General features: G+C 49.1%; 1 protein-coding gene across 1 annotated transcript in view; it reads right to left on the bottom strand.

The window, feature by feature from the left end:
- The window catches only part of brinp2 (bone morphogenetic protein/retinoic acid inducible neural-specific 2), a gene marked incomplete at its 5' end in the record, with an annotated part of 64944 nt that extends 46195 nt beyond the window's left edge, over positions 1-18749 (bottom strand). The window contains one exon of the mRNA XM_085978000.1: positions 18555-18749. Coding sequence (XP_085834126.1) covers positions 18555-18749 — 195 coding nt within the window. The remainder of the gene's footprint in view (positions 1-18554) is intronic.
- Between the last annotated feature and the right edge of the window lie 4903 nt (positions 18750-23652).

Here is a 23652-nt window from a genome sequence, read left to right as displayed (position 1 = left end):
AGTTAGTATTGATTAATTCAAATGCAAATGAGATACATTTCTTTCAGAAAATAACATTTTGGAATACAGCAGATCAGTAACTTGAGACATGATGGCCTAGAAATTGAGTTGGCGCCGCGCCAGGGCTTTAGCGCCGGAAATTTAGCGCCGGCGCTAAGTCCCCCTGCGCGCGCCAAAAATTCAGTAGCGCCACGCCCAGACGGCTGCCGGCGCTACTGGAGGGTGTCAGCGCCTCGCAATGGGTGCTGACTGCCGCATTGCGGCGCTAATCCGCCGCTGCGGCACCCGATGCGGTGCGGCAGGCTGGGGAAGTGCAGGCCTCCTCCTTCCGTTAAGGAGGAGCTGCCTGCACCCGACCGCTGGCCGTTGATCTGTGGAGAAAAATGAGCCCGGCACCTCGGAGAAGTGCCGGGTTCGCGGCCCACACGCATCTGTGCCGTGGGGGGGTGTTGGAGGAGTCCGGGGAGGGAGGTGCGGGCAGGCGGCCGCCGGGAAAGCGGCCGGACGCCGCGCGACCTTAATGCGCCGGCGCTAAGACCCGTAGCGAACTTTTGAAAAATCGTTGGTTGCGGCTGCCACGGGCGAGGCGGCCGCAACTCAATTTCGGCGTTCGGGCGCGTTGCCACGGCAACCGGGACGCTGCGCACACCGATGACGTCATCGGTGCCGGCGCAGCGCAACCGGCTAACGCCGATGGCAGCGCCCAAGTGAATTTCTCAATCGGCTGTACTTGCGGCGCTAGGCCCTCTAGCGCCTCAAAATGGGCGCTAACCCCACTCAATTTCTAGGCCGATATGTGGTAAGTGTAGCATGCTTGGTGACCTTGGACCTACTCTGCCCCCACCCATCTCTCCATCTAACAACCTGCCCCCACCCATCTCTTCATCTAACAACCTGCCCCCAACCATCTCTCCATCTAATAGTCTGCCCCCAACCATCTCTCCATCTATCAGCCTGCCCCCACCCATCTCTTCATCTAACAACCTGCCCCCAACCATCTCTCCATCTAATAGTCTGCCCCCAACCATCTCTCCATCTATCAGCCTGCCCCCACCCATCTCTCCATCTAACAACCTGCCCCCAACCATCTCTCCATCTAATAGTCTGCCCCCAACCATCTCTCCATCTATCAGCCTGCCCCCACCCATCTCTCCATCTAACAACCTGCCCTCAACCATCTCTCCATCTAATAGTCTGCCCCCAACCATCTCTCCATGTATCAGCTTGCCCCCACCCATCTCTCCATCTAACAACCTGCCCCCAACCATCTCTCCATCTAACAACCTGCCCCCAACCATCTCTCCATCTAATAGTCTGCTGTAAACATCTCTCCATCTATCAGCCTGTCCCCACCCATCTCTCCATCTATCAGCCTGTCCCCACCCATCTCCCCATCTAATAGTCTGCTGTAAACATCTCTCCATCTATCAGCCTGCCCCCACCCATCTCTCCATCTAATAGTCTGCTGTAAACATCACTCCATCTATCAGCCTGCCCCCACCATCTCTCCATCTAATAGTGTTCTTTTATTAAACTATCATTGTTATATAATGACAATTTATGAGATATATTCCATCATTTGACTCAGTCAGCAACTTTGAAGCAACTGGGACCCAAAAAGTCGCATTATTGCTTTTTACAGAACCAAATACAGTTATTTTTAATGGTGCACATTACTTTATTAACTACAGCTTCTCAAAAATGGCACTTAATCCATCCATGCAAGTCCCTGAAGAAAACAGTTCTTTAAGCAATTCCCCTTGCACTGCTTGTTCAGCTATGTTTTGCTGAGGTTGATAAGGATATCATCAATTTCCATCAGTCACTTTAACTGCATTGTACAGAAGCCAGCAACAAAAGGCACAATTCTATTTATCAAAATTCAGCAGCTAGAATGAACTCCCAATGGTCTAGAAAAATCACACTTCATCACATATCATTTGTCAAACAAATGCAGTTGCTAAGTGAGGAACTACCCTGGTGTTTGTGTTCTTTGAAGCAAGTTTGCAGTGAATAAACATGCAAATAATTTAAGGGAAGATGCATATAAATTACTTCAGGTGTGGAACTCAGTTCGTCAATCACGCCTAACAGATAAGCTGGCACCTTTCCTGAGTTGGCACTTTTCTTTTCTTTTGATTAGCGAATACGGGAAACAAAATAGATGCCAGATTACAAAACCAGCGCGTAGAAAGATCGTCTACCAGAGTGGAAAATGTTCAAGGTCATGTGCACAGTCTCGACCAAACCTTATTGGTCATGGTTAAATATTGTGGCCAGGGGTTTCTGCTCAATTGCCCTGTTTTTTTTTGGTGAATTTTAAGAGCAAATTGCTTCCAGCATAACTCGAGTTTCCGTGATCTTTTGCGCTCGTTTTAAAAACATCACGCTAGAAACAGGCACTGCCCACAAAATTGGCCACGCTCCCCAGGGTGAATTAATCACCACTGGGAGTTTCTACTAATTGCGCTCGTTCGCGGGCCTTCAGGAAGGCTTTAAAAATTAAGCTGGAACATTTGGGCGCGAGGACACTAATAGCTACGCTTTGAAAGTTTTTTTAAATTTACTAACTGTACCCCAATCTAACTAGAAAATAGTTTGGCATATCTTTTAACAGTCATTTTCAGTCATTTAAAAGCGGGTTACTCACAGATAGTGATATTTTTTGTGATGAACCCATTTTCAGCTGTATTAAAGAAAGACTTGCATTTATATAACGCCTTTCACAACGTCCCAAAGCACTTTACAGCTAATGAAGTACTTTTTGAAGTGTAGTCACTGTTGCAATGTAGGAAACATGGCAGCCAATTTGCGCACAGCAAGCTCCCACAACAGCAATGTGATAATGACCGGATAGTGGGGTAAAAATTGGGCAGCGCCCCCTTTGGGGTGTTACCTTCGCCGGAGCGCTAATTTTAGTGTCCCGAAAAAGTTAGCACCCCCGCGGCCGATTTTCCCAGGTAGCACCCCGAGAGGGAGGAGGGGCGCTACTGGAAGAGCCCCGCGTCCCTCTTGGGGCGCTGCAAGACAAAACGCCGGTGCTACATGCCACGGGTTACTGGAGGCCTTCCTCCCCTTATTAAAGAGGAGGGGCCTGGCGCAGCACATCCCGGCGCCCAGCTGGGCCACCAGGGATCGGGAGCGCCGGCAAACGAGCCCGGCACTCAAGAGGAGCGCTGGGCTCACGGAGAGCAGCCGGCACCCCGCAGGGGACTTCACGGGGGCCGGGGACAGCAATGGGGGCAGGTGCTGGCAGGCGGCCAGCAACAAAAATGACCTCCCGCCACCTCCACTTTAACTAGCGCTGTCCCAGCCGCAGGTAGGCCCCCCTGACCCCGTAGGACATAGTATCCGGCGGTAAGTCAGGGGGCGCTACCCAATATTACAGCCGGGGTGCGAACGGGGCGCTGCGCACGGCGATGACATCATTAATGCAGTAAAACATCCCAAGGAGGTTCACAGGAGCATTAACAATCAAAATTTGGCACCGAATCACATAAGGAGATATTAGGGCAGATGGCCAAAGAGGTAGGTTTTAAGAAGCGTCTTAAAGGAGAGAGAGGTAGAGAAGCGGCGAGATTTAGGCAGGGAATTCTAGCGCTTAGGGCCTTGGCAGCCGAAGGCACTGCACCAATGGTGGAGCAATTAAAATCAGGGATGCTCAAGAGGCCAGAATTGGAGAAGCGCAGATATCTCGGGGGGGTTGTGGGACTGAAGGAGATTACAGAGATAGGGAGGGGCGAGGCCATGGAGGGATTTGAAAACAAGGATGAGAATTTTAAAATCGAGGCATTGCTTAACCAGGAGCCAATGTAGGTCAGCAAGCACAGGGGTGATGGGTGAACGGCACTTGGTGCGAGTTAGGACACAGGTGGCAGAGTTTTGGATGACCTCGAGTTTTCAGAGGGTAGAATGTGGGAGGCCAGCCAGGAGTGCGTTGGAATAGTCAAGTCTAGAGGTAACAAAGGCATGGATGAGGGTTTCAGCAGCAGATGAGCTGAGGCAGGGGCAGAGGCAGAGTCGGGCGATGTTACGGAGGTGGAAATAGGCAGTCGTACTGCTGCTGCGGATATATGGTCGAAAGCACATCTCAGGGTCAGATATGACACCAAGGATGTGAACTGTCTGGTTCAGCCTCAGACAGTTGCCAGGGAGAAGGATGGAGTTGGTGGCTAGGGAACAGAGTTTGTGGTGGGGACTGAAGACAATGGACAAGATTTTGCTCACCTCGGCGGGTCTGGTGCAGCCGGTGTCAGTGGCGGGTCGCGACCCTGCTGCTGGCTCCATCCCACTGCCTAAAATGAACTTACCTCAATGGGGCTTGTTAAGCTCGCCCAACTTGTTTCCCGGCCCAATTAGATGGAGCGGGTCTGGTGACGTCATTCATGAAGCGTCTTGATGCAGTTTCCTTAAAGGGACCATGGCCACCTTACTTTTGACGTTTGTGCTGTCAGTGTTCTGCAGCATTGAAGTGCTGCAAACACTGACACTCACTGCACAGACGTGCAGGGCTGCACCCAGGTTCTCCCATGGATGACCTCACAGGGAGGTCCTCTTTCCTTCCAATGAGCGGAAGAGACCTCCCCAGGAGACCAAGACAGCCTGGTTGCACATTGCAGATGAGGTCACAAGCAGGGATGTTGTCAGGAGGACCTGGGTGCAGTGGCGTAAATCTTTCAATGATCTCATTAGATCAGGAAACGTGAGTACAAAGCCACAATCACCTTCATCCTGCTGTGCCTCTCATCACATCCCCATCACTCTGCCTTCCCTACCCTACTCCTGCACATCCTTACTTACACCAAGTTACCTTGTACCTCCACCCATCTCTCTCTCTCTCTATCTACATTAACACACCCCATCTCATGAGTCACCCCTCATATTCACCCTCATCCGACTGCAATCATACCAACTTACAACACACAAGGGTAGCCACTTGGGTGTTTTATCCAATGTTCATGTAAAGTTTCTGTTAATGTTCTGTCAAACATTGAAACCTTTATTTTAACACTTTATATTCTTGGACAGGTTTGTGTGCACCTTTGGAAGTGGCTTAGTGAGTTGCAGTGAATGGTGAGACATAACAATACCCCCCGCAATGGTCATGAGTGTGAAAGGAATGGCTTGGGCATTGTAGGGATGTTTTAAGGTGTTGGTGTGGGGTGGTGCCAACCTGGCACATCATGTGACAGCCAGGGTGTACAGCGTCAAGTGAAGTAAATCTGGCCATGGTGAGGCCATCCCTGACCGTCCGGGTAGCAATGTGGTCGGGTGCTGATGTCCTCTATCCTGTGCAGCATCAGGTGATTGCAGAGAAGGTTGGTGTTGTTATTGGTGATGCTGCAGTGCCTGGTGCTGCTGGTGTTGGGGCTGATCAAGGTCAGATTCTGCGGACCAAGGTGAAACAGTATAAACGGTACCCATGCTGATGGAATAGATGGCTGCTGAAGTAGAGATGACAGAAGCAATCTGTCAATAGTGAGAGAGGTTGGTTCAATGAGGTGACACTGGATGGAGTGTTTGCTCCAAACACTTGCAGCCTGCATATAGCTCAATCTGTGTTCCAAATGGAGTAAGCAACAGCTTCTGCACTTGAAAAGTGAACAGCGGGTAGGTGGGAGCTTTTATATTACATTTGAAGCTGTCAACTAATCAGCTGATTCAATGGCCATTCAACTCCCGCCTCAGGTTAACAGACATGGTCCACGAGCAGTGTGGGCCCTGTGGGCGAGCAGGTAAAGTTAAAAGGCAAGGTTAAAACCATTATTAAGGGCCTGTCAACAAGCCAATAATTGCTGTAATTGGGTCACCCGCCTCTGCGGGTCAGGGCCGATCCGAGATCACAGACATGCCATTGGGAAAGGCGCATTGCTGTGGGATGACAGCAGGTTCCTGACCTGCTGTCAAAAAAATCAAATTTTCCACCCGACCCACCACCAATCCCGTCTGCTGACCCCCTGGAAAATTCCGGCCAATGGCTTCGATCTTCCTAATATTTATTTGGAGGAAATTTCTGCTCATCCAGTACTCGATGTCTGGCAAGCAGTCTGCCAATTTAGAGACAGTGGAGGGGTCGAAAGAGGTGATGCTGAGGTAGAGCTAGGCGTCACCAGCATACATGTGGAAACTGATGCTGTGTTCTTGGATGATGCCGTTGAGGGGCAGGTGATTCTCTGGCTATGACTGAATAGCTAAAAATGGAACCAGGCGAGTGCAGACCCACCCAGCTGGATGACAGTGGTGAGGTGTTGGAGGAGGATGGTGTGGTCAACCATGTCAAAGGCTACAGACAGGTTGAGAAGGACGAGGAGGGATAGTTTACCATGGTCACAGTCACATAGGATGTCATTTGTGACTTTGATAAGAGCCATTTCGGTACTGTGGCAGGGGCAGAAACCTGATTGGAGGGATTCAAACATGGAGTTGCAGGGATTCAAACATGGAGTTGCAGGAAAGATGGGTACGGATTTGGGAGGCGACAACACAGTGAAGGACTTTGGAGAGGAAAGGGAGATTGGAGATGGGGGCGGTAGTTTGCAAGGATGGAGGGGTCAAGGGTTGTTTTTTTGAGGAGGGGGTGATGAAGGAAGATTTGAAGGAGAGGGGGACAGTATCTGAGGAGAGAGAACCGTTAACAATATCAGCTAAAATGGGAGGCAGGAAGGAAAGTTGGGTGATCGACAGTTTAGTGGGAATAGGGTCGAGGGAGCAGGAGGTGGATCTCACGGACATGATGAGCTCGGCGAGGACATGAGGGGAGATCGGAGAGAAACTGGAGAAAGGTGCAAGATCAGGGCGAGGGCAGGGGGAACCTTAGAAGAAGGTTGGCCCACAGAACACAAGTTTGTCAGCACAAAGTAAAAGGATAATTAAGGAAGGGAGTTGCTCTTTTCACACTTTAAAAACAAAGGAAAGGTAACTTTGTAATAAGTGACAAATTGCAATAGCTATTCAACAAAATAATCCAATTAGTGCATGCACATTCATGGAGCACATCCTTTTACAGTTGAAACCATTACAGATAATTCGATCTGATTTTCCTCTGCCAGACTGAATTAAAATTGACCAGTTTAATTTTTTTCTCCTGTGATTTTTATGAATAAAATGAAATTCATTAGGTTTCCATTTTTACTTCAACCTCAAGGAGAGCACACTGAAAGATCTTTCCACTGACATAAATCAATGAATGACAGAAAATGCTATTAGAGGTGTTCATCACTCACTGCAAAGTGTGGCTTAAAACACCAGTGAGTCCCATGGCGGAGGCAGAGCACAGAAAGAGAAACACAGCCACTAATGCTCCAGTTGTGAAAGTTGGTTCTAATGACATTTCCTTATTCTCTGATGACGCCTTCAACTTGCAGGTGCCAGCCATGGATCAGTGGGTAGCACCCTTGCCCTTGAGACAGAAGGTTGTGTGGGTTCAAGCCCCACTCCACGAGACTTGTAGCACATAATCGAGGCTAACATTTCAGTGCAGTAATGGTGGAGTGCTGCACTGTCGGAGGTTGAGACATTAAACCGAGATCTCGTCTGCCCACTCAAGTGGAAGCAAAAGATCCCATGCACCATTTCGAAGAAGAGCAGGGGAGTTCTCTTTAAAGAGTTCTCTGTACGTCATTGGCCGTAAAGTGCTTTGTGAGGTCGGGAAAGGTGATGTCATGCAAGTTGTTTCCTTTTCTTTCTGTTCAGTGCACTTTAAGAGCCAATGAACAACAATGCCAAAACTTGCAATTCACTGAACGAGCCTAAAGATTTTTGGAGCTTTTGTTCTTAATGCTTGTGATTCATGCGAGAAATTAAAAGCTGCAGGCACCTTCTGAAAGTCAAGGGACTAATGAGTTTTGACAAAGCTGTAAATGGAATATACTCCACATCTAATTGGAGTAAATCAGTCTCTCAGATCAGTATCAGTGGTCTCATTCAGCAAGTCACCTTTCCAACATGTGATGGACTGTAAAAACTAGAATCCATAGGTTCTCCTGGCGGCTCAGCTCCTGAAGGCATTCCTCAGGGTGCTGGGGAGTGGCACAGACCCAGAAGTCTTCACATTCAATCCCCAGTCTGTGCTGGATTAGCTGAGTTTAGCTGGGGTGTTGCACTAGGCTTCAGCGTCTCTAGGCTAGAGGGATAAAAAGTCAGCCTTAGTTCCTACTCCTGATCATGATCCAGTCACAACGGCTGCAATGTGTGTGTGCATGCATGCGAACGGAACGTCATCCTTGTCTAAGTTAGTTCAGGAGACTGGTGGAGAAATTTGGTAGAGGGAAAATACACTCCAAAGAGAACTTAACTGAATGAGTGTGGCATTAAACGGTCACGTTGCAGATGTGTACTGGGCCATGTGATCGACCTGTATCAGATTTCCCACACAACAGGCATTATACAACTCAGCCAGATCTACAGAGCAACTATCTTCCCTATTTATCCTCTTTCTTTGTGGGAACCCACAGAACACAACTTCTTCAGCACAAAGAAAGAGGATAAATAGGGAAGGTATATAGGGACAGGGTGGGCCTATGGGATTAGGACTACTGCTCAGGTGAAGGATAAACACCAACATGGATGGTTGGGCTGAATGGCCTGTGTCCGTGTTGTAATTCCTATGTAATTCTATGTATTGTGCTGTGCATCTCCCTTCCCTGCCCAATTGGCACACACCACCAAAAAGTGTGACCATTACCTCTCTTCCCTGCCATGCTACACAGCACCGCCATCTGAAAAGGAAAAAGAAAGAAGAGAAGGGGAAGAGAGCCAGGAAAAAATGGAGAGAAATGAAACAAGAGAGACAAGCAGCAACATGAAAGCAACAGAGAAAAGTGAGGAAGCCTATTAGAATATATTAAAACATTGCATCTGGTGTCACAGTCAGATGTTACACTTTTCTATTTACTCAAAACAATCCTAAAAATAAAGAGAGAAAGCTAGTCATTAAACCTGGTGACAGAAATTTACAAGCGCTTGCTACCAAAAGGTTCCCTGACCAAACAGCAATTAAACTTGGATTGACTAAGCCAATGTTTAGTTAACAATTAGACTTAATGGGGGAAAAATTTGACCCTTAGCACCTCCCGTTAGTGCCAGTAGATGGCGCTAATGGGGTGCTAGACCAGTATCACGGGTGCGGCGAATCCAGCATTGCTCGCCAAATCCGGCCCCCCCAACCCCCTGCAGCGGAGGTATCACCAGGAACATCAACGCCGAGTAAATCGTGATGTCAGTGAATGTGCAATGCTCACTGACTGCCCGATTTGCAAAATTGATTCTCGCCACTTATCCCACCACGTGGAGTAAACACCGACAGAGAGAGCTGGCATGAAGCACCAGGAAGCTGGCTCCAGGGATGTTATTTAAAGGGATTATCAGTAATCACTCGCAGCTGTCAGGTTAGTGCAGTTTCAGTGTTTTTTTGTTAGTTTCACCCACTATAACAGTTTCATTCAGTAATTTCAAGGTTCTTTTGTATCAGGAGTCTTCTGGCAACTAAAAAGTAGTTACATTTATTCTTCAAAGATTCAAACTGCTGCACTTGGTAACATTAATGGGGGCTGTACTGGCATGCCACCTCGCCCTCCAGGATCTATGGTGGAGGGAGCATAGGGCAGTGAGAAATATGGGAACTTGTTCGCAAAGAGATGAGGAGGGACATCAGGGCTCTCACCAAGAGGTCTTACCCTCCGAGGGTGTTGACATGAATCAGTCATTCGTGAAAGAAAGACTTATGAAATAATACTGAGCGGCCTGCAGGTGGCGCTGTCCAGGGAGAGTATAAATACTCGGGCACAGGCCCAGCTTGCGCAGGACATTCTTAACAGGAACTAGTGAAGGACACAACTAGGCCTGCATGTTGTAAAACAGTTGATTAAAGTTTTGTTTAATGCTTAGACCAAGTGTCTAGTAGTTTCCTTACGTCAGGTATTCCGACAGCACCTCTCCTACCTTCAATTAAGCGAAGAGCAGTGTATTAGATGGCTCCGCTTCATCATGGAGGTGGTCATACAACTCTGCCACCTCCTCCAAACAGACTTCCAGCCTCACACCAGAATGACTTAAATCCCAGATCCCAATTGCTTACCACATCCCCATAATTCCATCCCTTTTGCAGGTCATATCACAGCGCAAAGCTGAAATGAGAGACACCACAAAAGAATGGTAAGTGAAGTAATAAATTTATCAAAAAGTGGTGGACACAAATTTACACCAAAAATATTTACTTTTCACCCTTGTGCAATCCCTTAGTGCCTGTCATTACTGTGCCTTTTCCTGCTCTAGTGCTCCTACGAAGTGTTGGCCCAGTGGCTGCAGCATGGCTGGTGGAAGGCTGCTGAGTGTCCATGCGGGAGACTTCAGATGATCTTACAGGATGTCCTCGACCAGCCCTGGAGCTGGAAGATCCGGCTGTAGACTGCATCACCTCAGCATGGGCGGCAGCAGTCTGGGCTGGCTGGATGACAGGCAGCGACAAGAGCAATGGTGGAGTGGCAGTGGTGCTGTCATTCTGAGAGAGGACAGCAGGTTCCTGCTCCACTGACCCATTGCCAATCCCCCGTGACAGCACCTCAGCATCCCTAGCAATCTGTTGGAGCACAGATTGCTGGCCTGCTGCGACACTGTGACAGCCCCGGTCGAGGGTGGCAGACCCAGCCACGATGGCAGCAGTCAGAGCTTGCATGGCATCAAGCTGACACTGCAGGAGAGTAGTCGGAGATTGGATGCCATCAAGCACAGACTGCGTTACAGCACTAAGACACACTCCTTACCATTGCCGGGAGGCTCTCGGGCACCCTTGCCATTACACCTATCAGTTCCGTGTGCATGCCCCCCACCCTTCTTCTAAAGGCCACCCCATCAAGGTCTTCATCTGAGTCCTGTGCAGCAGAACTCGCACGCGAACTCGCCCTCCGGGGAGCTGGCCCCCGAGTTACCCTTTCTCCCTGGCCTTGCTGCAGCCCACTCATGCCCGGTGCCTCAGCCTGTGCAGATCCAGTTACTATACTAGCCTCTAAAGAATGCATAGTGCCAGTATCTGAGCTGGTGTCTGCGGGTGAGAGGTCAGTGACGCGGTGTGTTCTTCCTCCTCCTCTTCTCCCGCTTCGCTCTCTACAGTGCCCTCAGGGACAGGCTGCTCAGGTGCTTGCTGATTATCTGGAAGCATAAAGGCAAAAGAGTCAGGTTAAGGTGAGGGGAGGGGGGCAGGCAGGGAGAAATGCACGCATACAGCATGATTAGCTGGAAAGTGCGAAATGCTTGTGGGGTGAGGGGGAATTGGGATATGAGAAGAAGGAGTAGGGATGAACATACTGTTGTTGTCCCCAAGGGGGTCAACGTCACCGGTGGACACGACGCCCACCACCTGGCACCCAATGATTTGCAGCACTCGATTCTCCAGTGCAGTCAGTGGTTGGGTGTCGACTTGTCCCCCTCCTGTTGTGTGCCACCTTGGCCTGCAAGAGAAATTAAAGTGTGTGAGTGAGTGTGGAGCAATGTGTTTGGGTGATGTGCCTGCCATAGTTGAATAGCTCTCATTGTGTTCAAGATGTGAGATGTGGGTGTGATTGTTGGTAGGTAGAGATTGTTGGTGGGTGAGTGCTGGGGGAGGGGTGCTTTGGGCAGTGTGTGAAGACTGTAGTTCAGATGGTGGTATGTAGCATTTGTTGAAGCATTCACTCACCCTGACCACCTGAGTGAGATTGTTAAATTTGTTCCTGCACTGTGTGTGCATCCTGGGGACCGCAGTGCTGCCCGAGACGTGCTGCACTACTTCCCTCCACATGGTGCGGAAGACTTGTGGCGAAGGCCTCCTGCCACTTCCCGGGTAGAGCACCACCCTCTATCTCTCTGTAGAGAAAACCAATGCCTCCAATGCTTCATCGGAGAATCTGCGGGCTCTCTCCCTGTGGCATGGACCTGCCATAAGTATTCCTGGTTCAGTCCTCTGGCTCCTTCTCCTTGTTCTACTTCTGCTTGCTGAGGCAGCTCCACAGCCAGCAATGCTAAGAATGAGGTGCTGCAGCATCAATGAACCTCCCCTTTTAGTAGTGAAAAAAGCCTGTGGCAATGATGATTTGCGATTAGACTGCACCCGATATTGGTCCACCCTTTAAGTCTAACGTCAATGAGCTTGGGTTTTAAGACTTGATTTAGGACTCCAACCATTTTATTGAGCATTGAGGACAAATTTTGCATGCAGTTTAAAGCATTTGCGCCTGGCACTAATTCTCCAACTTTTCTACTGACATCGCCGATTCCTTGGCTTTAACGAATGATGCGCTATCAATTACTCATAAAAGACTGAGAGTTAAGAGAGTAACTAAAGGCTTTTATTAACAAAAGAATGAAGGTCTGCCTCGAGTGGTCGACCGGTCCAGAATACCAAGGGGCTGTGGAGCAGTCACCTTTATACTAGGACTTGTGGGAGGAGTCAGCCGAGGCATGTCCAGGCATGTACACAGTGGAATACAAACAGTGGTTTACCACATTCACCCCTTGTTTAAAATTGAGTCCGGCGGGGTGAAGTGTATTAAAAGTTAGTGTATTGGAGTCTCTCCGGAGGTCTTGTCTGCCGCTGTGATCGGCGTGGCGACGGCAGGGGTAGTGGAGCTTCCGGCGTCGAGTCCCGCGTAGGCTGTGGCACAGGCGTGTCATCCTCGTAGATGTCGAGCGGCTTTAAGTGTTTGCATCTCCACCTTAGCAACAGAATAACACATTGTGCACTACATGTTCTGACACTCCTCCTTCTTTTGTATGGTGGTAGCAAAAAAACAAATTAAATGGCAATATCTAAGTCAGTTATCCAGGCCAAAGCTTCCAGTGTAACAGCATGAGTATCTTGTAGGCTGCTTGCGAATTTCCTCTGAGGGCAGTGCTCAATGATGTGCTCCAGGGTCTGATTAGGAGCTCTGCAGTCGCATGATGGGAATGCTTTAATCTTCCATCTATGGAGAAGGTGGCAGCATCTACCATGACTGGTTCTGAGGCAATTGATGGTTGTCCAGTTTGTGACGAAGGTTTGATCCTTCAGGTTGTACTGTGGGACCCTCTATAAGGAATCCATTTGGTATGTTGCAGTTCTTCCAAGCATTTCACCATCAGTCATCAAGGCTGAAGGGAGATGGCTGAAGAGCTTTGGCAATGGGCCAAAATGGCCTTCTAGATTTGAGTCAGGTTGGTGGTAGGTTGTTCAAGTCGGCCTGGATCGGCATGTCACTGCTGTAGTGGTTGTATTCTCTAGAGACTGCATATTCATGGCGTAGGTGTGGTGGTACGATGTATGCATGCACAGGCAGTCAAGGTGTTGGTGTCAATAAAAGCGTACGAGTGATAAATCTCATAGTAAGTTCAGCTGGACAGTCACGGATTTGGCATGCAGAGTTGATAGCCATGTGGACTCCGCTGTAGAGTACACCAGGGCGAGTGCTGCCATACAAAGGGTTTGAGTGTCAGCTCCCTATGTGGATCCGACCAGTTTCTGGATCAAGTTGACCCGACTCTTTAGTATCTTCCCAAGCTTCTGGAGATGCTGTCGATCCGACAGGGTGCGATCGTGCATGACTCCTAAGTAGGAGGGATTTTTGGCATGGTTTACCTCTACGCCGCAGATGGAGACGTTCAAAGCTCGGTTTGCTTGAAGGGTGTTGAGGTGGAGTGTCAAAGTGAGGGTCTTTTGCGGGTTTGGCCGAAATTGCCATTGGCGGAAGTAGGCCTCCATCCTCTGTAAATCACTGGTCAGGGTCTCCTCAGTGACGGACAGATTCATGTTTTGCGTGGTTTATGTCATCAATATATATGAACTTGCTTTGTTTCGGGCAGGTCACTGTGTCAATGTTGAATAACATGGGTGCCAGGACAGTGTCCTATATCTGCTCTTCTGGGTGTCAGTGTACACACGGAAGCGTCAGTTGCTAAGCATGGAGTTGAGAAGATGCTTCATTGTTCTGCAGGGTAAAATGGAGTGGATGATGACAGCTTTCTCGTGTTAGATCACGACTAATGTTGTATCAAAGGACACCGAACTTGTCGTTAAATCGACCTCCTGGTAAGAATAGTAAATCAAGCAAATCAGACGGTCCTCTTCAGGACCAAAGAAAACTCCGCTCCTCCTATGACAAAATGGTGCGACATCCAACTTACCTTGACCAACAACACAGGAGATCCACTGCTATAATAAAAATGCTACATCTAGCAGATGCTATACTCCTTAAATTATACCTCACTTATAGGTGCAAAAATCTTAAAATGATAAATGCTCCTGAAATGCAGACTGAAATTGAAAAGCACCTTCCCTGACCAAACAACAATTGAACTCTTCTTGACGCGAGACTTGGATCCTAGCAATCACACCTGAAAAAGCCATTGTAACCCGTGATCTACCCGAGCATTGATTCAAGAACGCAGAGCAATTACACCATGTAAGCGTTAAAGGCATACACGTCTACACTTCAGCAACAGAATAGCACATTGGACAGGATTTTCATCTTCACCACCTAGGTACTAATCTGGCAGAGTGGAATACCTGTGCTTTATAGAACCTGCCTGAGCTTCATTCCACTCTTCAATGGAATGAAAGTCAGGTGGGTTCTGCAACTGGCAGGCGATCTGTTCTGCCAGAGGTGGCCCACCTTGTCTGAGCCATATTGTAGGGAGCCTCCAATGCAAATGAGGCACCTGAATCTTTGGTTCAAAATGCCAATGGTGTTCCTAGTGGTCTCGTGGCTCTTATTGTACCTGTGTTGCTCAGGTGCAGTGGGGTTGCAGATGGGAGTCATCCGCCAAATGTGATGGGGCCATCCCTTGTCCCCTAGCAGCCATCCCCTGACATTCCTGCATGGGTGGAAAAGTGGAGGGATGGATGAGTGTCGCAGAATGAAGACGTCGTGGCAGCTGCCAGCGAATCTGGCACACACTTGCATTATCCTTCTGCAGTGATCACATGCCAGTTGAACATTGATGGAGTAGGATCCCATCCTGTTGACAAAAGCTGCTAGTTCATCTTCTGTTGCCCTGACAGCTACATGAGCGTGGTATTTCTTTATTCATTATTGGGATGTGGGCGTTGCTGGCAAAGCCAGTATTTATTGCCCATCCCTAGTTGTTATGAGAAGGTGATGGTGGGCCTTCTCATAGTGGTTTGATACAATTGACTGGCTTGCTAGGCCACTTCAGAGGGCAGTTAAGAGTCAACCACCACATTGGTGTGGTGCTGGAGTCACATCTAGGCCAGACTGGGTAAGGACGGCAGGTTTCCTTCCCTAAAGGACATTTGTGAACAGTTGGATTCTTACGACAATCCAACAGGTTCATGGTCACCTTTACTGATACCAGCTTTTTATTTCCAGATTTCTTTTAAACTGAATTCAAATTCTCAAGCTCTCACAGTGGGACTTGAATTCACGTTCTCTTGAATGTTATCTCAGGCCTCTGGATTACTGGTCTATGATGCCCTGGACACGAGGAAAGCCAACCACTGCTGCAATTCCCAGAGCTCACTAAATTCTGGCTGTTGGCATCCATTGCAAATGTAATATAGTGGTTTGCTCCGGCAAGGAGAGCATTGGTGACCTGCTTGATGCAGCAGTACATTGCAGATAGGTATATGTGGGCGATGCTCCCTGTAGCAGCCTAGTTTTTGCAGTGGCAAAAAAGTTAAGGGCAGTGGTGACTTTAGCATCCACTGGAAAAGCATGGCTCCCTGGTCCAGCAGGTGGCAGGTCCTACTGCAAGAGGCTGCATCAGTCAGCAACAGCCAGCCTGGGGAAGCGCAGCCTGCTAATTCACGGCTGCTCAGAAATATCCAAGCAAGTGTCGGCCTCTGGACCCTGTGGGCTGGGTATAGCCTCCTACAGGCAGCCTCCCTCACCTGATGTCTTCTAACAAGCCCCGACGCTGCTTGTCCTGATTGTCCATCCAAAGAGTGAGACAAAAGCCACACCCATGATAAGCAGTGAGTGCTTAATGAGGGTAGGCAAGGGAAAAATAAAACAAATGGAAGCTCAGAACCACCTTGGAAATGGTTGTAGGTACTGAGTGTCTGCAGGTAAGTACTCCTTTAAATGCAGCTTCCAGTCATGTCAGTTTGTGAAGCCAATGCCGATAAGTTTTATGGAGTGGGTTTGCCACTGGATGGGACTTCTGATGAGTTCAAATTGCATTAGGGTCCATATAACGGCACCGGATCCCTATTTGAATTTATTCATCACAAAACCGCCTTGTTCTGGCGGACAGCTGCAGAGTACAAAAGATGGTCAGCGAGCTTCCGCCGGCAATGGGGCGGTAAGGCGGTTTTCCCGATTTTAACCTCGTACATGCCCTGTTCCCACCGGCCGGGTTGGTTTACAATTGGGGCCTCTGTTTACTTAATAATAATTGGACTTTGTGGCCTTGAAGCTTCATCTTAGCAGCAGAATATTACCTAGTGTGTTACATGCTATAACATGTTCCAACATGGCTGTCCGTATAAAACAACCTATCATCCAACTTACCATGAGCAAGGCATTAGTAAATCTACTGGCATTTTTCAAATGTTGAGGTTAAAGCCACTTCTCTCAATATAATCAAGCATACATGCTAAATCATGTCAGATTCCAAGAGAATGGAGCCATCTGCCTCTCAGAATGAAAACTGATCGCTACAGAAAATATTCCAGCCCTTTCAGGACTAAAAGATCTTTACTGAATTCAGAATTAACTCTCTGCTCTGAAATATAAGAACGGCAAAACCAGCACCCTTCAACTCACAGGTTGCGACGGGTGGGGGATGGGTGCTGTGAGGAGCTGGGTGTGATGGGTGGAGGATGGGTGCTGTGAGGAGCTGGGTGTGATGGGTGGAGGATGGGTGCTGTGAGGAGCTGGGTGTGATGGGTGGGGGATGGGTGCTGTGAGGAGCTGGGTGTGACGGGTGGGGGATGGGTGCTGTGAGGAGCTGGGTGTGATGGGTGGGGGATGGATGCTGTGAGGAGCTGGGTGTGATGGGTGGAGGATGGGTGCTGTGAGGAGCTGGGTGTGATGGGTGGGGGATGGGTGCTGTGAGGAGCTGGGTGGGATGGGTGGGGGATGGGTGCTGTGAGGAGCTGGGTGTGACGGGTGGGGGATGGGTGCTGTGAGGAGCTGGGTGAGACGGGTGGGGGATGGGTGCTGCGAGGAGCTGGGTGTGATGGGTGGGGGATGGGTGCTGTGAGGAGCTGGCTGTGATGGGTGGGGGATGGGTGCTGTGAGGAGCTGGGTGTGACGGGTGGGGGATGGGTGCTGTGAGGAGCTGGATGGGATGGGTGCTGTGAGGAGCTGGGTGTGATGTGTGGAGGATGGGTGCTGTGAGGAGCTGGGTGGGATGGGTGGGGGATGGGTGCTGTGAGGAGCTGGGTGTGATGGGTGGGGGATGGGTGCTGTGAGGAGCTGGGTGGGATGGGTGGGGGATGGGTGCTGTGAGGAGCTGGGTGGGATGGGTGGGGGATGGGTGCTGTGAGGAGCTGGGTGGGATGGGTGCTGTGAGGAGCTGGGTGTGACGGGTGGGGGATGGGTGCTGTGAGGAGCTGGGTGGGATGGGTGGAGGATGGGTGCTGTGAGGAGCTGGGTGGGATGGGTGGGGGATGGGTGCTGTGAGGAGCTGGGTGTGATGGGTGGGGGATGGGTGCTGTGAGGAGCTGGGTGGGATGGGTGGGGGATGGGTGCTGTGAGGAGCTGGGTGGGATGGGTGGGGGATGGGTGCTGTGAGGAGCTGGGTGTGATGGGTGGGGGATGGGTGCTGTGAGGAGCTGGGTGGGATGGGTGGGGGATGGGTGCTGTGAGGAGCTGGGTGGGATGGGTGGGGGATGGGTGCTGTGAGGAGCTGGGTGTGATGGGTGGGGGATGGGTGCTGTGAGGAGCTGGGTGGGATGGGTGGGGGATGGGTGCTGTGAGGAGCTGGGTGTGATGGGTGGGGGATGGGTGCTGTGAGGAGCTGGGTGGGATGGGTGGGGGATGGGTGCTGTGAGGAGCTGGGTGGGATGGGTGGGGGATGGGTGCTGTGAGGAGCTGGCTGTGATGGGTGAGGGGTGGGTGCTGTGAGGAGCTGGGTGGGGGATGGGTGCTGTGAGGAGCTGGCTGTGACGGGTGGGGGATGGGTGCTGTGAGGAGCACAGTAACTAAGAGAACAGGGCACATTGGACAGAGGAAGGAGCATTGGCAATTGTACAGTGAATGGCAATTTGTGGAGGATCATGGGAGTGAGTGAAAGAGAATACATTAGTATTTGTGTCGAGAATTTTTCCAGTAACACAGGCAGAGTGAGTGGATGATGACTTGTTTACTGGAGGAGTTGTCAATGGTTGTGGGATGGAAGAAGGTGCTGGTTGGAAGTGATAAAGGATGAATGGTATGTCTTGTGGAGAACAGGGAAAGGGTTCTTGGAAGGATAGAACCCCTAATGGAGCTTGCATAATGTGGTCTCTCGGTCTATGAAACAGGAGGCAGCCAGCTGGTTAAGTGTGTCCAAACTGATATCATGTTGTATGAACTGTGGGGAAGGGGTGAGGGTGGTAAAGGGAGAACAGTGCGGAGTTTTAAAAGAGTAGGAATGATTACCTTGATTGCTGAAGATGCAATCTGGATCTCATGGAGCTTGCGTAATGTGGTCTCTCGGTCTATGAAATAGGAGGCAGCCAGCTGGTGAAGTGTGTCCAAACCGATAGCAGAATTGTTGTTGAGCTCAGTGTTCTTATTCAACCTCTGTTTGTCCACAAAAATTGTCAGCGATTCTTCCCCTGCACGGAGAGTAAATGATTAGCAGTCAGAGTATAACATTGCTAGGCTGCTGAGATGCAGACAGTTGGTTGATTTTAAAAGACAGGAGGGTGATAGGTCATTGTTCATTTATCTCTGGAATCTGAATTAAAATTATTCCAAGGCGGAAAGGGATAATGATTAGCTCTCTCAAAGAAATTGGGTGAGGGGGTCACTCTGTATCTCTCGTTCTCTGTCTCCAGTCTCACATGATCACAAGTATTCACTCAAATTGATGGAGCTCCTAAAGCTAGCATTATCTGAGGTTGGTTCTACTGCTTGGAACAGAGGTGTTTACATAGAAACATAGAAAAATAGGAGCAGGAGTAGGCCATTCGGCCCTTCGAGCCTGCTCCGCCATTCAATATGATCATGGCTGATCCTCAATCTCAATTCCATATTCCTGCTCTCTCCCCATACCCCTTGATGCCTTTTGTATCTAGAAATCTATCTATCTCCTTCTTAAATATATTCAGTGACTTGGCCTCCACAGCCTTCTGTGGTAGAGAATTCCACAGGTTCACCACCCTCTGAGTGAAGAAATTTCTCCTCATCTCAGTCCTAAATGTCCTACCCCGTATCCTGAGACTGTGACCCCTCGTTCTAGACACCCCAGCCAGGGGAAACATCCTCCCTGCATCCAGTCTGTCTAGCCCTGTCAGAATTTTATACGTTTCAATGAGATTACATTCACTTTTATGCCTCTGCTCAACAATACCACCAAGATTGACCATTGGAAACCATAACCTAGCCTGGGAGAGAACTCAAAATGAGGACAGTGAAATGCAGATTAAAAGTTACTAAATTCCAGAAGTAGAAACAGAAAATGCTGGAAATACCCTTCCCCCACCTGGTCTAACATCGGTGCTCTAGCCAAGACTGAAATCTTTTCTCTCTCCACACGCCGATGGATCTCCTGCAGATTGCCAGCATTTTCTGATTTGATGCCACCATTCCAGTGTTTGCAATTTTTTTCTTTAGTAGGTTGCAGCTTTGTCAGATAGAATTTCTTCAGACACAGCCTCCTCCCTTTAAGTATTGCAAGCACCGTCCGATCTCTCACCCTTCCGGCACTTACAACTCCCTTCGATGACTTTGAATGGGTTACTGCAAAGTGGTGGAACGATCAATTGGGGTGATCTCAGAAATGTGCTTTGTTTTCTCTCTCCCCATGAGACTGGGTGACTTGCGGTTAGAGTCGTACTTCTCACCCCTTTTCAGAGGCTGCGGGGGGAGGGGGGTTGGTGCGGGGTGTGTGATAAATTCCTTAATTATGACTGCCTCATTTTACTCCAACTGCTATCTGGTGAGATTAGCCCCATCACAAGGTTCAGTATCACTATTTCTGTGCTCACTCTTTGCTGTCTTCAACTCTCTTCACCTGCACATTTCACCCGCTGCTATTGCTGCTCTCGACATTTGTGGCTAAAAGTACAATTATCTTTTTTATTGAAATATTAAAAATAGGTCATGCAAAGAAGTTCCATTCACCCTTCCACCAGAAAACATTTTCCATGGAGATAATTAAGACTACCAGTCTGGGTATCTACCACGACTAAACATATTTGCAATAAAAGGAAAATATTTATTTTATATTTTGGTGAATGCCGGGAGGAGCACAGGGAGAGGGAGAGCACTCTTAGTTCAGGTAAGGTTGAGCAGACAGCTAACTTTATGAGAGTCTGATAATCATAATGATTTGGATAGAAGGAGGATAATGGCCTAGCATCTGAGGGAGTTGGGGGAAGGCCTCTTGGCCCACAGACTTGGACCAAAGAGGAGGGGAATGTCTTTGATTAGGCTGACTTGAATTGGACAGTGGTTCAGATGATATGCTTAGATAACAGCAGTCTATTAAACCAGGTGGTTTAAGAAGCAGCGACACTATAGTGCTTTGTCCAATTTAAAGGGGCAATGTTTTCTTTGGAACAGAATTGCTAACATATTGGGGGAAAAATTCTGTATCGCCCCGTTTGAGGTGCCATTATCGGCCATGCGCAAAGTTTAGTGCCTAGTGCTAATTATCGCCTCTGACGGCAAACTTGGCTTTTATCGCCCCTGGAGGTGATTGGAGCGCTAAATCAGGCACTTCACACCTGTCTTAAGGCGCAAAGGCCGAGGCGCTACCTCAGAGCGCTGGCGAAGCTCATGTGATGTCAGTCAGCAATGGAACACAGACACACTGGCGCCGGCCAGTTCTTAAAGGGGAGTTCTGACGAAAGGTTATCGACCTGACACGTTAACTCTGTTTTTCTCTTCACAGATGCTGCTTGACCTGCTGAGTTTCTCCAGCATTTTCTGTTTTTATCTTAAAGGGGAGGGTTGATTTTGCTCTCCATCCACATCCTGCTCATTGCAGCCTTGAATCTCGGCCTGGAGAGACCTGTACATCAAATCTGCTGGAAAGAACAATGGAGAGACCCAGGGAAAGAGCTCAGAGTGCAGCCCCCACAGTCTCTTCTAAATAGATACAAGGAAGGGCAAATCAAAATGAACCTGCAAAGTGCTGCTCACACAGTGTTGAATCTCTCCAGAAGTCTCTCTCTCAGAATGCGTGGTGCAAAAATGTCACCAACAAAAAAAGGCAGGAAGCGGTCGCCTTTAAATAGCGCTCCCCCAGTCCCTTCCTGACGACAAACACTCCCCTCAACCTGACATTGCTAGCGGCAGGTGGTAAGGCAGGGGTGCCACTCAATATCCGGTCCAGGGCGCTACCGGGACGTTGCGCACTCGACTAACGTCACAATCTGCCGGCGCAGGAGATTGTGGCAGTAGTGCTTAGCGCTGCTGCAAATTGTACAGTTAATTTTGCGAGCGGCGCAAACATCGCCGCGCCCGGGCACTAGTTGCTTTGTGCCCCATTAGCGCCCTCTTAAGGCGCTAACGGGAGGCGCAAATAACTGAATTTTTCCCCCATTGATTCTGCAACAAAATACCAATTAGAAAAAAATTATCCGCTATAAATTAATAACTTTTCCTCATGTGGGTGGGGATAAAGAGTTCATTGAAATATAGGCCCTAAAATTTACTGGGGCAGCATTTCAGAGCGGGGAGAGGAGTTATGGTCAAGAAACACAGAAGTGCAGGTTTTCCTGAATGCCATGGAGCTGTAGCTCCACAGCGTATGTGTGAGATTCTTTTTCCCCCAGGTTCCCCGCCTGAAAGCCAGCCTGATTGACAGGATTAACGGCCTTTCGGACAGGAAGGCTGCGGAAAAGGATGTAGCTGAGGAGATGGTAAGTTTAGTGGTGGGGGTGAGGGAAGAGATCACATGGTGTAGGGGTCGGGGGTGATTGCATGGGGGTGGGGGGGGAAGTTGGGGAAGCTGATAGATTGCCAGGGGGAGATCGCAGGGTGGGGAGGGAGGGGGTGGTTTCCAGGGTAAGTTTTTTGAGCCTGGAGGAAATACTCCTGCTCCTCTGGCCCACAAGCAGTGCCGCAAAAGCACTTACCTGATAGATCTAGCCCTTCTTGCCTCCTTTTACCTGCCGGGTTTCCCAAGGCCAGGGAAACCCAGACGACAGCAATAAAAAATACAATCCTTATTAAAATGGAGGCACGCAGCCTCCTTAAAAAGTTTCAATGACCGACCCGCCTCCTGAGAGCAGATTGATCGCCCACCCCTCGTCCTGCCTCAGTTAAAACCAGAAATGGGTGGGTTCGAGGCGGCTTTGGTTCCTGTTTAAAAATTTTTACATTTTTACTTCCCACCTGACCCAAACCCACCTGTTGTTAGGGGTTAAAATAACCCTCATAAAGTCTAAAGTTTTTTTTTTTAATTGACCTTCTTTGACTGAACACCTGCATTACAATCTGCAATTACAACAAGATGCTATCTATGTTTATATAGAATAAACAGGCTTATGCCATCACTAAAATAATGGACCGAGGAGTGTCACACAAACGCGTTAAATGTTTGTCCACTGATATCGCTGTGGCAAATCGTCTGGATTGCCGGAGCTAAATTTTGAAACTTAGAATATTTCTGTTCTGCTACCTTCAGGTCACAAGGGATTTTATATGTGTTGCCCAAAGTTTCTTGGGGATGCAGAGAAATAGTCACTCCATCCTAGACATTGCAGCAACAGCTCTTTGTACTCGTGGAGGCTACTGCAGCTGTGAGCAATGGGAAGACTCCAGGAGGTCAGTTGATTAAAATCGGCACATCATTGAGAAACATTTTAGGTCATCAAAAAAGAATGTCTCCTTTGTCTTTATATAATACTAGCTGGAGTGCCCGGCGGTGCCAAGGGTTTTTTGAGGGCATGTTGTTATGAAAAGTAGAAATAATTTTTATATATATATAAATGAGTTTGTCTGTCTGTCTGTGTGGGAAGGAGAGAGAGAAAGAGAGAGGGAAAGAGAGAGAGAGAGAGAGAGAGGGAAGAGGAGAGAGAGAGAGGGAAGAGGAGAGAGAGAGAGAGAGAGGGTAGGAGAGAGAGAGAGGGAAGGAGAGAGAGAGGGAAGGAGACAGAGCGAGAGAGGGAAGGAGAGAGAGACAGAGAGGGAAGGGGAGAGAGAGAGAGAGGGAAGGAGAGAGAGAGAGGGAGAGGAGAGAGCGAGAGGGAAGGAGAGAGAGAGAGAGGGAAGGAGGAGAGAGAGAGAGAGGGAAGGAGAGAGAGAGAGAGGGAAGGAGACAGAGAGAGAGAGGGAAGGAGAGAGAGAGAGAGAGAGAGAGAGAGGGAAGGAGAGAGAGGGAAGGAGAGAGAGAGGGAAGGAGAGAGAGAGAGAGGGAAGGAGGGAGAGAGAGAGAGGGAAGGAGAGAGAGAGAGAGGGAGAGGAGAGAGAGAGGGAAGGAGAGAGAGAGCGAGGAAGGAGAGAGAGAGACAGAGAGAGAGAGGGAAAGAGAGAGAGAGAGAGAGAGGGAAGGAGAGAGAGACAGAGAGAGAGAGGGAAGGAG

Source organism: Somniosus microcephalus, chromosome 3 (assembly GCF_052327205.1).
Source record: "Somniosus microcephalus isolate GS21.2 chromosome 3, FLI_Smic_1.0, whole genome shotgun sequence".
Taxonomy (NCBI): Eukaryota; Metazoa; Chordata; class Chondrichthyes; order Squaliformes; family Somniosidae; genus Somniosus; species Somniosus microcephalus.
This window is presented reverse-complemented; position numbering and strand designations above follow the sequence as displayed.